At 42.7% G+C, this 13,334-nt stretch overlaps 1 protein-coding gene across 2 annotated transcripts in view; it reads left to right on the forward strand.

Moving 5' to 3' along the window:
• Window positions 1-2,457: 2,457 nt before the first annotated feature.
• Window positions 2,458-13,334, forward strand: part of TBC1D23 (TBC1 domain family member 23) — a 67,279-nt gene continuing 56,402 nt past the window's right edge. Inside the window, exon 1 of one of the 2 annotated variants that reach the window (XM_081086729.1) lies at window positions 2,458-2,606. In XM_081086729.1, the coding sequence (XP_080942855.1) occupies window positions 2,554-2,606 (53 nt within the window). In that variant the 5' untranslated portion in view covers window positions 2,458-2,553. The remainder of the gene's footprint in view (window positions 2,607-13,334) is intronic. The other variant, XM_081086730.1, reaches the window with a different exon arrangement.

Raw genomic sequence — 13,334 nt, forward strand, 5'->3', positions numbered from 1 at the left:
GAAATCAATAAAAAAGTATAATAATAATAATAATAATAATAATAATACCAACTTTGAAAACCCACTGACAACAATGGAAGGGACCCAGTGGAGGTCCTGAATATTAGGATGGTAATTTGACCTAGATTCTTGCCTTTTATCCTTTTATTCTTTCCGATAGTTGGGATCTAAAGTTTAGATTCTAAACCATCATTCCATCTTAAAAGAAATTTCCCCATAGAAGCAGTGAACATTATGTAGATCCTGGACTTGAAAGTAGGTCCAATAACATGCAGCTCTGTATTACTCTCCTTCGGGAATAGAGTGAACATGTTTTTTTATTGTAAATAAAATAGTTGTACTATGATTTGTGCTTACTTTAATCAAATAGTTTTTTAAATTATGAAATATTTTAGAGACCAAAGTACAATCTCTCTAAAGAACACTGAACAACCACGTAGCCACTTATGAGCTCTTAAGAAACAAAATATTAAAAATGTAATGGAAGCCCTGGATAGAGCAATGGCCTGCGGACTGAAGGGTCCTGGGTTTGATTCCAGTTAAGGGTACATGCCCAGGTTGCGGGCTCAATCCCCAGTAGGAAGCATGCAGGAGGCGGCCAATCAATGATTCCTGCTCATCATTGATGTTTCTATCTCTCTCTCTCTCTCCCTCTCCCTTCCTCTCTGAAATCAATAAAGACATATTTAAATATATATATATATATATTTATACATATATATATGAAGCCATTTCCTCCCCTCCCCCAAATATAACTACATTATATGATGCAGAACTTTCTGCTGATAACTCTGTCCAAACCCCTACACTAAGAGGCTTGGCCAAACTCTAGCACAGGTTCTAGCAACATAAGGCAGTGTCCCTAGGATGACCCCAGCCCCTCATTGAACCCCAGCTCCCCACTAAAATGCCTGACTGAGAAAGTTCCACGCAGCCAGAATTTACTGTTCCTTCTAGCCAACACCTGACGATAGGCTGCTTACCTCTCTTTCTTGGAGTATTTACCGGAAAGGGCTTACCATCGTGAATGTGTATCTCTTCTAATTTAGAACTGTTCTTCCCCAAGACCTGCGGGCCGTTCCTTTGCCACGTAATCATCAGGGCAGATAGGTCCTCCATCTCCCAGTCTCTGTGGGAGGACAGAATCCTAACTTCGAGCACTGCCAGCTAGCTGACACAGCCGGCCTCGCCACAATCACACTGACCAACCCTCTGCAGCTTGTCACCTCTCCACTGATGAGGCCCACTCTCCCCCACCCTCACCTCCCTTTGAAGCCCTTGGCCACCTCTGCATAATCTGAGTGGGGCTCAGCTCTTTCCCCGGAACTGTCTTTGCTGCTTTCACTAATGTCTGGCTGCGTTTGTCTTGGAGAACTGTCATTCCAATTTTTCTATATATCATTCCCCTGAAGTTTTTAAAAGTACGTATCTATTCATAAACAATGTTTTGTCTATTTCTAATGCCAGCTTTAAATGGCATATTACTATACTTATAAAGTTGAAAAACGAGAACGTATTTCCTTTACTGTTTAGCTGTTTAAAAATAAGACAACTTTTAAGTATTCAGACATAAAGTATGTAAGCCTCCATTTGTTCTTTTTAAAAAATATATTTTATTGTCTTTTTTTACAGAAAGAAAGGGAGAGGGATAGAGAGTTAGAAACCTTGATCAGCTGCCTCCTGCACACTCCCCACTGGGTATGTGCTGCCACCAAGGTACACGTCCTTGGCCGGAATCGAACCTGAGACAAACCGGTCAGGGCCCATTCGTTCTTTTGACCGCACTAAATAAATAGGGGTGGGCTGGTCTTTTCTTTACACTCCACTCCTTTTTTCTTTCTTTCTTCTTTCTTTTCTTTTTTATTCATGTGTTTCTTTTTTTAAATTTTATTTTCTTGTTTAAAGTATTACAAATAGTAGTACATATGTCTCCTTTTTCCCCCCATTGACCTTCCCCTGGCCTCCTCTACCCCCCCCCCCCCCCCGCCCCCCGCAAGTGTCTTGTGTCCACTGTTATATGCATGCATATAAGTCCTTTGATTGATCTCTTACCTGCCCCGCCCAACACCCCCATCTTTCTTCAAACCCAGTTTTTAAAGAAGGAAATGACTGGAACGTGGCTCTCCTCCTACCTCAGCCTTCCCTGTGGACTCCCCACCTCTCCTCCTCCCTCCACTAGTTAGGACTCCATTCTGCCTTGTAAGGGCCACGCCAAGACGGAATGAGGACGCCAACTGGACGCCTTGGAGCGACGCGCACCTCGACCTCCGCCCTCACCAAGCCCCGCCCACTCCGCCCGGCCGGGGCCCGCGGCATCCTGGGACCTGTAGTTTTCGGAAGGGCAGCAGCCTCCGCCAAGTCTCCGCCCCCAAAGCTGCCTTTGGCCCCGGACGTCGTGACGTTGCGCTCCTCCCGACCCTTGGCCTCCTCCCTCTTTCTTTCGCTCTCCAGAATCTCAATCCCAGGCTTCCGAGCACTTTTTACGACACTGAGTCTGAGTTGGTCTCGGCTCCGGGTCCACTTTTCGGCAAAGTGACGTGGACGTCAACAGCAATGGCGGAAGGAGAAGAGGTCCTGCCACTGCCACAGTCTAGCGACGGCCACTGGTGAGTGAAAGCCCGGGGCTGATTCTCTCCGCTCTCCGGGCTGCCTTCTCACCGCCCTGCCCGTCTCGGAGGCACCCGGGGGCGCCGGCGTGGGACGCGAAGGCCGGGCCCCGCCGGGCCCCAGCGCCTGCCCCGCCCCCTCCGCCTGCCCGGTCGCCTCAGCCCCCAGGTGCCGGCGGGGCTAAGGCCCGACCCGAGGGGAGAGGGGTGTCCGACGTGCAGGGGCTGGGCCTCAGCTCGGCCCTCCCGCTTGGTCCACCGGCTTCCAGAGGGTGGAGCGGGTGGCTCTGGGCTGGCTTTGGCCGGAGGCCCCGGCCGGGAGGTCGGGTGGGCTGCTGGGGCGGGGAGTGCGCGGGCGCGGGCCTGAGCCCCCGAATACCATGGGAGGGAAGGGCCGTCGCTCCCTCTCGCTCCCTCCGCCTGCGGGTGCAGAGGTTGACAGACACACCCAGGGAGGATCCCTTCGACAGAGTTGAGATACTTTTTTTTTTTTAAATCTTAGTTTCTTAGATTAATCTTAGTTTCCAGCATTCGTCTCCTGCTCATAACTCATCGTTTCCCTTCCTACCGCTGTCCTCCCAGCTCCATCTTCACAGCTTTGGATGCGATGCGGGGCCTCGCTCTTGCTGCTCCCCGCGTTTGCATGCTCACCTGGTTTATGCTCGGGCTGGGGGGAGCATCTCCAATAATTGTTGCGAGACATTACTCACCCAGTGTTGTTCACCTTTGGGAAAGGCTCCTACTTTTGAAATAGTTGATCTTCATAATACAGTTTTAGGGTCTTATAAAAAAAAAAATGGAACCTTGAGAGGCTTGTCGAATGTTTACAATTGTTCGAAACGTACTGACCACGTGTATTCGATAATTTTAAATTTCCTTGTTCCTCGTGCTACATGCATACAGCTCACCGGCATTGTTCATAAGAATAATCCAGGACGTGTGTCCACATGGACTTGAATCCCCGAGAAAAATGGAAAGCACCGAAAGGGAGAGATAAAATAGTACATGAGAAATTCAGCTCTCAGTCAGCAGACGTCAAGCATTAGTGCATGTACTCTCCAAGGTGTAGGGGGGAGATTTATGATGCCCTAGATACTGTAGTTTCTTTCCTCAGTGTGCTTATATTGGAGTTGGGGAGCTCTGGCAGGTACACTCAGTAGCAAGGTAAAATTGATCCAGTTATTTGGGAGTGTGGATAAAAGTGTTATGAGAGGTCAGCAGGCAGAAACCACGCCCACTCGGAGCTACTGGGGAAAGCTTCATGGGAGGAGAGGTGCTTGAACAAAGCCTTAAAGAATGAGCAGGATTTAGATCAGTGCTGTCCAGTACAAGCATACTGTGAGCCACATAGGTAATTTAAATATTTCTAATAGCCATGTTAACAACTAAAGAGAAACAGGTGAGCCCTGACCGGTTTGGCTCAGTGGATAGAGCGTCGGCCTGCGGACTCAGGGGTCCCAGGTTGGATTCCGGTCAAGGGCATGTACCTGGGTTGCAGGCACATCCCCAGTAGGGGATGTGCAGGAGGCAGCTGATCGATGTTTCTCTCTCATCGATGTTTCTGACTCTCTATCCCTCTCCCTTCCTCTCTGTAAAAAAATCAATAAAATATATTTTTTAAAAAAAGAGAGAGAAACAGGTGAAGTTAATATTTAATTATTTCAACATGTAATCATTGTAAAAAAAAACACCACCAAACAATTACATAATTTTACATCTTTCTGTACCAAGTCTTCAAAATCCAATGCGTATTTTACATTTACTCTACATCTCAGTTCTAACCACATGTTAAATGATAAATAGCCACACATGGCTAGTGATTAACTTTGGATAATGCATTTAGATCAACAAATGGAAACTGCCCCTGAATGGAGCATGAGCAAAGACATAGGCAAGAAAACGGATTTGTTCGGAGAGTAATGATAAAGCTTCGTGAAGTTTGCTGTTTTGGAAGAAAGAATTGTATCCTAAACTGTTAGCACCTTGTTGAAGGCCAGGAGGGAAATGTTTCTAGAGTTAAGGTGTCTTTGAGGAATTGTTTGGTTAGGATTGTGAGCATGTGTCTGGGTTCTCTTCTAGGGTTGCTGTCTCTTTGTTGTGGCTTTTTATTTTTGCTCTTTTTATTGTCATGAATGGAGGAACCCTGAGGTGTTCTGTGATTTCTGCTCTCCCTCCGTTCTCCTAATATTTCTCCTTTTTCTCTGCTGACTCCACTCACCAGTCCCCCTAGAAGTGAGTCTGAGTAGAGTCAGAAGAGACATTCAGATTTGGAGCACAGGGTTCCGTAAAGCCTCTGCTTTCAGAGTGCTTGATGAATGGGTTGTTATAGAATGGGAGGTTTTACATTTTTTTGATAACTTTTTCAGATGGAAATTTTTCTGAAGTGTGTTATACATCTCATTGCCTAACCTAAATTCATCTTAGTGACATGGGGTCATCCACTTTACAAATGTAACTACTTAGGAATAAAACTAGGTCCCTGTCCTCAAGGAATATGTGGTCTAGTTAGAGGAATCACATTTAAGGAAGTCAGTTACTGTAACACTTCTGTACTAATAGAGCTTTAGGGTAGTTAGAGTAGATTGTTGCTGTTAAATGGCCTTCTACAGAGATCCCATTTGAGAATGCTTTTTATTAGTTTTCTCCCACTTTTTTTCTTTGTTGTTATTGCTATTTCCCAATTTGTTCCTAATCTGTGAACCTAGGTAGCTAAATTTGTTAAAATTGTGTATATTTTTGTAAAAAGGCTCAGGATGGGGCCTGAAGCTTCTTAAAAGTACCAGATATCACTTTTACTTATTTACTGGTTTTCAGATGATTGCCTCTCAGAATTTAAATGCATTGGGTTTACCTGGGGATCTTGTTAAAAATGCAGATTCTGATTTAGTAGATTTGCTTGGGACCTGAGATTCTGTATTTCTGACTGACTGGCATCTGGGTGATGGCCGTTTGCTGGTTCATGGACCAATTCTACTCAACAAGTTCTAGATAATGTGTATTTCAGAATGAGTTCATCAGAGGAATCTACTCTCTATATTATATAGGATAAGTTATATTGTATCACCTAACATATTATACTATAATTTATCCGATTACATGGTTTATCATTGTTCTTTCCATAGCGAACTCCTTCTCAAAGGCAGTGGCTGATAGCAGGTGGCTCAGTAAATGTTTATTTTCTGAATGTATATGTATGAATGAATGCACAGTTTTGTAAAATCATGTTCAATAACATACCACCTTGTCATTTCATATAAATTTTCAGACTCCTGTGTTTTTCTGAGCTGTGTAATTACTGGTATAGTGCTCACTTTTTATGGTAAGCTAAGGTTATCAGAAACTGCCTCAGCTCTCAAACTTTCTGAAACTGCAGCCATGTAGTTATGTGGAGATATCCTTGTAAAACTGCTTATGGTTAGTTTGAAATGATCTACATTTAATTACTATAAACCACAGGTTTTTTTTAAAATAAAAAATGCTAACATTACATTTCAAACATTGGTAATTGCTCTTCATAGTATTGAAGAAATCAGCCTTGGATTTGAACATAAGGTCTCATTTTCTGGGCTTTCTTCCTGAAATAATTCCTGAAGATCTAAAGTCATGATTAAAAAATCTTTTTTGTATAGACATTAATTGTATAGCTGTTGGTATTCAGAGTTTGTTTTGCTTAGTTTAAAATATTTGTACAACTTTGACTTTAAAGTCATTTTAATTTATTGCTAAACTCATGTTAAATTATTGCTAAACTTTTCCTAAAATTGTAAAAGTAGCAGTATCATAAAGAAGCTTCTGTTGTTAATAGGAATTGTTTTGAGAATAACAGGGTCTTTTTCAAAGTTTTGTGCATTTGGTGAGTAGTATTCTCAGTACTTCCCATTTCATAAGCTTTGAAATATGAGAAGAGATTTAAAATGTCACTTGAGGAGTAGGTGATTGAAGTTTCAGACATGATATAATCAGTAAATAAATGCATTTAATATGAAAGAGAATGGAACCTGTTGTTTAAGAAGAATATTGACAGCTTGGGGTTCTGGGAAGACTAGATATCACCTTACAAAAAATGGAGAGCCCAGCCGCATGGCTCGGGTTGAGCGTCAACCTGTGAACCAGGAGGTCATGGTTCGATTCCTGGTCAGGGCACATGCCTAGGTTGCGGGCTCGTTCCCCAGTGTGGGGTGTGCAGGAGGCAGCCAATTGATGATTCTCTCTCAGTGTTGATGTTTCTATCGCTCTCTCCCTCTCTGAAATCAATAAATACGTATTTTTTTTAAATGAGGAGAAAATTAATCTAATTATCCTGAAATAGGGACTTTAAAAAATTTTTAAATTCTTTATTGTTTAATGTATTTCATAAGCCCCATTGACCTCTCCCCAGCCGCTCCCAACCCCCAGTACATGCCCTCATTCCCTCCCACCCTCAGTCTGTGTCCATTGGTTATGCTCATATGCATGCATAAAGTCCTTTGGTTGATCTCTTACCTCCTCACCCCCTGCCTTCCCTCATAGGTTGGACAGTCTATGACTCTGGTTCTATTTTTGTTCATCAGTTTATGTTGTTCATTATACTCCACAAATGAGTGAGATCATGTGATATTTATCTTTCTCTGACTGGCTTATTTCGCTTAGCATAATGCTCTTCAGGTCCATCCATGCTGTTGCAAATGGTAGGAGTTCCTTCCTTTTTACAGCAGCATAGTATTCCATTGTGTAGATGTACCACAGGTTTCTAATCCACTCATCTGCTGATGGGCACTTAGGCTATTTCCAAATCTTAGCAGTTATAAATTGTGCTGCTATGAACATAGGGGTGCATATGTCCTTTCTGATTGGTATTTCTGTTTTCTTGGGATATATTCCTAGAAGTGGGATCACTGGGTCAAATGGCAGTTCTATTTTTAATTTTTTGAGGAAACACCATGCTGTTTTCCACAGTGGCTACACCAGTCTGCATTCCCACCAGCAGTGCATGAGGGTTCCTTTTTCTCCACATCCTCACCAGCACTTGTCATTTGTTGATTTGTTGATGATAGTCATTCTGACAGGTGTGAGATGGTACCTCATTGTTGTTTTGATTTTCGTCTCTCAGATGATTAGTGAATTTGAGCATGTTTTCATATGTCTCTTGGCCTTCTGTATGTCCTCTTTGGAAAGGTGTCTATTTAGGCCCTTTACCCATTTTTTGATTGGACTGTTCATCTTCCTTTTGTTGTGTGTATGAATTCCCTATAAATTTTGGAGACAAAACCCTTATCAGATATAACATTGGCATGTATGTTCCCCCATGCAGTGGGCTTTCTTGTTTTGCTGATGGTTTCTTTTGCTGTGCAGAAGCTTTTTATTTTGATGTAGTCCCATTTGTTTATTTTCTCCTTAGTTTCCATTGCCCTAGGACAGTGATGGTGAACCTATGACACGCGTGTCAGAGGTGACACGCGAACTCATTTTTTTGGTTGATTTTTCTTTGTTAAATGGCATTTAAATATATAAAATAAATATCAAAAATATAAATCTTTGTTTTACTATGGTTGCAAATATCAAAAAATTTCTATATGTAACACAGCACCAGAGTTAAGTTATGGTTTTTCAACATGCTGACACGCTGAGCTCAAAAGGTTCACCATCCCTGCCCTAGAAGCTGTATCAGTAAAGATATTGCTATGACAAATGTCTACTGTTTTGTTGCTGATGGCTTCTTTTAAGATTTTTATGGTTTCCTGCCTTAAGTGTAAGTCTTTTATACATTTTTAGCTCATTTTTGTGTATGGTATAAGTTGATGGCCTAGTTTCATTTTTTTGCATGTATTCATCCAATTTTTCCAACACCATTTATTGAAGAGATTGTCTTGACTCTAACGTATACTCTTTGTCAAATATTAATTGACCATAATGGCTTGGGTCGACTTTTGGATTCTCTATTCTGTTCCATTGGTCTATATGTTTGTCCTTGTGCCAGTACCAGGCAGTTTTGAGAACAGTGGCTTTGTAGTATAGCTTGATATATGGTATTGTGATCCCTCCAACTTTGTTCTTCTTTCTCAAGATTGCTACAGCTATTCGGGGTCTTTTCTATTCCAGAAGAATTTTTGGAGAGTTTGTTCTAGATCTTTGAAGTATGCCGTTGGTATTTTAATGGGTGTGGCATTGAATCTATAGATTACTTTGGGTGGTATAACATTTTAATGATGTTGATTTCTACCATTCCATGAACATGGTATATTCTTCTATTTGTTTATGTCTTCCTCTAAAATAGGGACATTTTGTATGGACATTTTTATGTGATTACATTTTGTATGATTGTATTTATATCAAATTTTAAAAATAGGTAAAACAAAAGTGTTGTGTTTTTAAGGGTTCATGTTTAAGTGGTAAAATTTTGACGAATGACTAGAAAAGGATTATCATGGAAGTCAGAACAGTAGCTACTACAGGGTGAGTAATAGGCATGAAGGGAATTTCCAGGAGCTGGCAGTATTTTATTTCATAACCTGTGTGGTGGTTGAGTATTTGATTTGAATTGTATTTGTATTTTGGACTTTAATGTACGTGTGTTATACTTCAACATTTTTAAAGATTAAAAACTAGAAGATGGTCTAATTTTTATAAAATTAGTATACACATAGATATATATTCAGAAAAATAATTTGAAATATTCAAAAATGTTAATAAAAATGGTAATATTACACTCAACAACAAATATACAACCCAATTCAAAAATGGACAAAGGACACCTGAATAAACATTTCTCCAAAGAAGAATAAATATGGCCAGTAAGCACATGAATTGCCACTCAACATCACTGATCATTAGGAAACACCAATCAGAATCACAATGAGATACCACCTCACACCCATCAGGATAGCTATTTTAAAAAAATAACACAGAAAATAACAATTGTTCACAAGGATGAGGAGGAATTGGAACCCTTGTGTATGGATAGTGGGAACATAAAATGGTGAAGCCACTGTGGAAAACAGTATAGTGGTTCCTCAACACAGTTAAACATAGAACTACCACATGATCAATCAGTTTGACTCTGGGTATTTATAGAAATTGAAAGCAGGGAATTGAACAGTTTGAAATATGGGTTTTAAGTGACAACTGATTTTATAGATTCCTAGAGGCCTGATACACAAAATTCATGCAAGAGTAGGTCTTCCTTCCCCTGGCTGCCAGCACTGGCTTCCCTTTGGCACCCAGGACCCAGGCTTCCCTCACAGCCCTGGCTTTGTCCAGAAGGTGTTCTGGAAGGACATCCTGTCTAATTATAATAATAATATTATTATTATTACAATTCTATTAATAAAGCATAATATGCTTTATTATTATAGATAAGCGGAAGGCAAACAGATTAGAAATGTTATTTATTTTTATTTATACTATTTACCTGAATGTATTGTAATTCAGGTTTTATTGATTTTAGAGGTAATTCATAAATAATAATTTACTTCGAGGATTTAATTACTATGTTAACATTTATTTGTACTTAGAGCATAGAGTACAGGGGCTTTCCCTATCTCAGTATAGTGCCACAGTTCAGGTAATTCTGGAACACCCAGTTAAATGTATTGCAGTGCTCAGCTAGCTTTCTCTTTTCTTTTTTAAATATATTTTTATTGATTTCAGAAAGGAAGGGAGAGGGAGAAATAGAAACATCAATGATGAGATAGAATCATTGATTGGCTGCCTCCTGCACACACCCCACTGGAGACCAAGTCCACAACCCAGGCATGTGCCCTTGACCTGAATTGAACCCGGGACCCTTCAGTCCTTAGACTGACACTCTATCCACTGAGCCAAACCAGCTAGGGCTCAGCTGGCTTTCTGAACAGAATTGATAAAATATGCTTGGCAAATCATTTCTGCTGTTTATGCTGAAAGTTGTATTCTATTAGGTATAAGCCCAACGCAATGCCTATCCCCCTCCATGTATCAAAAAGAAAAATAAAATTTAGCAAAGCATTCATTCATACTTCATTCAATAAACATTAAGTGCTGATTATATTCAAGCTGCTAAGCAGTGTTTAAAAAACATTTGAAAGAAATTTAAAGCCAGAATTGTGTATTGTTCTGCCTTGCTTGGGCACTTCAATTTTTTTATTATTTTAGCCCTAGGAATGATATGTGAATATCTTCTGAAGTTATCTAAATACTGGTATTTTTGGAAGTCACATTCTCTAGCAGAGTAGAATAGAATGATACAGTTTTAAAATGTAACAATGTCTGAAGTGACTTATTTAGATTTTGAAAAATATAGATGGGAAACAAATAAGTCCCTCATGTTAGGTACGTAAGAGACAGTTGTTTCTTGTGGAACTGCAAGAACAGTAAGATAAAAGCCAATGAAAATTAAAGTTATATCCTGAAATTTAATGTATATCTGTTTTTAAGGGCTAGCCTTTTGACCTAGCTGAAAATACAATGACTAACAAATCATGCGTTTTTAACTCTTCTTCCTTTTTCTTGTGAAGGTTAAATAAGGTTTTTTTTTTTCTTATCCTTAAGTTAACATAGCTTTTCATAGTTGGGTGGGAATGCTATACTGTGTGCTTTCCTTACAAGCAGTTATATAAAACTGATTGCTTATGGTGGTATTCAATAATTTCAGCATGAAGATATAAGAAAATATATTTTATAGAACGTTATTCTTTATATAATGCATATATATACATACACACACACACACACACACACACACACACACACATATATATACTAGAGGTCCGGTGCACAAAAATTTGTGCACTCGGGGGGTGGGGGGGTCCCTCAGCCCGGCCTGTGCCCTCTCGCAGTCTGGGACCCCTCGGGAGATAACGACCTGCTGGCTTAGGCCTGCTCCCGGGTGGCAGAGGGCAGGCCCAATCCCTAGGTGTAGCCCCTGGTCGGGCTCAGAGCAGGGCTGATTGGGGAGTTGGGGGCGCCACCCCCTGTCATGCACAGAGCAGGGCGGATCAGGAGGTTGTGATGCCACCCTCAGTCACGCTCAGGGTAGGGCCGATTGGGGGGTTGGGGCACCGCCCCCTGTCACACTCAAGGCAGGGTCGATGGGGAGGTTGCAGCGCCACCCCCTGTCACGCACAGAGCAGGGCCCATCAGGGGTTTGGGGCGCTGCCCCCTGTCACTCACAGAGCAGGGCCCATCAGGGGGGTTGGGGCGCCACACCCTGTCACACTCAGGGCAGGGCTGATGGGGAGGTTATGTCACGCACAGAGCTGCAGGGCATCAGGGGTTTGGGAGCTCCCCCCGTCACGCACAGAGCAGGGCTCATCAGAGGGTTGGGGAGCTCCCCCCGTCACGCACAGAGCAGGGCCCATCAGGGGGTTGAGAAGCTCCCCCCTGTCACTCACAGAGTAGGGCCGATAGGGGAGTTGGGGCACCGCCCCCTGTCACACACAGAGCAGGGCGGATCAGGGGGTTGGGGCGCCACACCCTGTCACACTCAGGGCAGGGCCGATGGGGAGGTTATGGCTCTACCCCGTCACACACAGAGCAGGGCCTATGGGGGGCGGGAGGGGTTTGGAGCGCCGCACCCTGTCACACACACAGCAGGGCCAATCGGGGTTGGGGCGCCGCATCCTGTCACACACAGAGCCGCAGGGCGATCAGAGGGTTGGGGAGCTCCCCCTATCAGGCACAGAGCAGGGCTGATCAGGGGGTTGGGGTGCCTTCCCCTGTCATGAACAGAGCAGGGCAGATAGGGAGGTTGTGGCCCCGCCCCCTGTCACACACAGAGCCGCAGGGCAATCAGGGGGTTTGAGTGCTGCCCCCTGTCACGCTGATCCCGATGCCGGGAGGCCTCACGGCTCTGCCTATCCTGGTTCTGGGAGGCATATTACCCTTTTACTATATAGGAAAGAGGCCTGGTGCACGGGTGGGGGCCGGCAGGTTTGCCCTGAAGGGTGTCCTGGATCAGGGTGGGGTCCCCACTGGGGTGCCTGGCCAGTCTGGGTGAGGGGCTGAGGGCTGTTTTCAGGCTGGCGGGTGACTGAAGCTCCCAGCCGCTCCTTTTTTTCTTTTCTTTTTTTATTCTGGGCCAGCTTTAGCTCTGAGACTTGGCTCCAGCTCTTAGGCCTCGGCTGCTGAAAGCAGGTATCTGGTTAGTTTGGGTCTATAATTGAAACACTGTTTCAACTCCAGCTCTTAGATCCCGGCTGGCTGAAAGCAGGTTTCTGGGGCTTTGTTTAGCTTCTATATTTGTAACAATGTTTCAAACTGCAAGCTCAGCGGCCGGCAGCGGCAGTCGGGGAACATTGGCTTCCTCTGTCACTGAAGCAAGCAAGCCTCATGTTCGCTTCAAGCTGCCTGGCTGCCGGCCGCCATCTTGGCTGGCAGTTAATTTGCATATCGCCCTGATTAGCCAATGGGTAGGGTAGCGGAGGTATGGCTAATTACCATGTTTCTCTTTTATTAGATAGGATATCATCTCATTTGGCTCCTTTAACATATCTTTGAGAAATGGAAGTTATAAATTATTGTTGTTGCCTTGTTAGAGATGAGAGGACAGGATTACGGTGATCAGATGACAAATCCTTCATGATTGATATGGTGGGCTGTGATATAGAGCGTTATATACTATAGCTTTATATCTCTTCGGATTTCATAATGTGCTCACATATCCCTTGCCAAAAAATCACTTAAAGAGACTAGTTCTTTTACCTTAAGATATTATGGTACATATAGCATCTAGATAATATGTGTCTAATTTATATTAATATTTAACTAAATGTA

The sequence above is a fragment of the Myotis nattereri genome, assembly GCF_964212035.1.
Source record: "Myotis nattereri genome assembly, chromosome: 3".
Taxonomy (NCBI): Eukaryota; Metazoa; Chordata; class Mammalia; order Chiroptera; family Vespertilionidae; genus Myotis; species Myotis nattereri.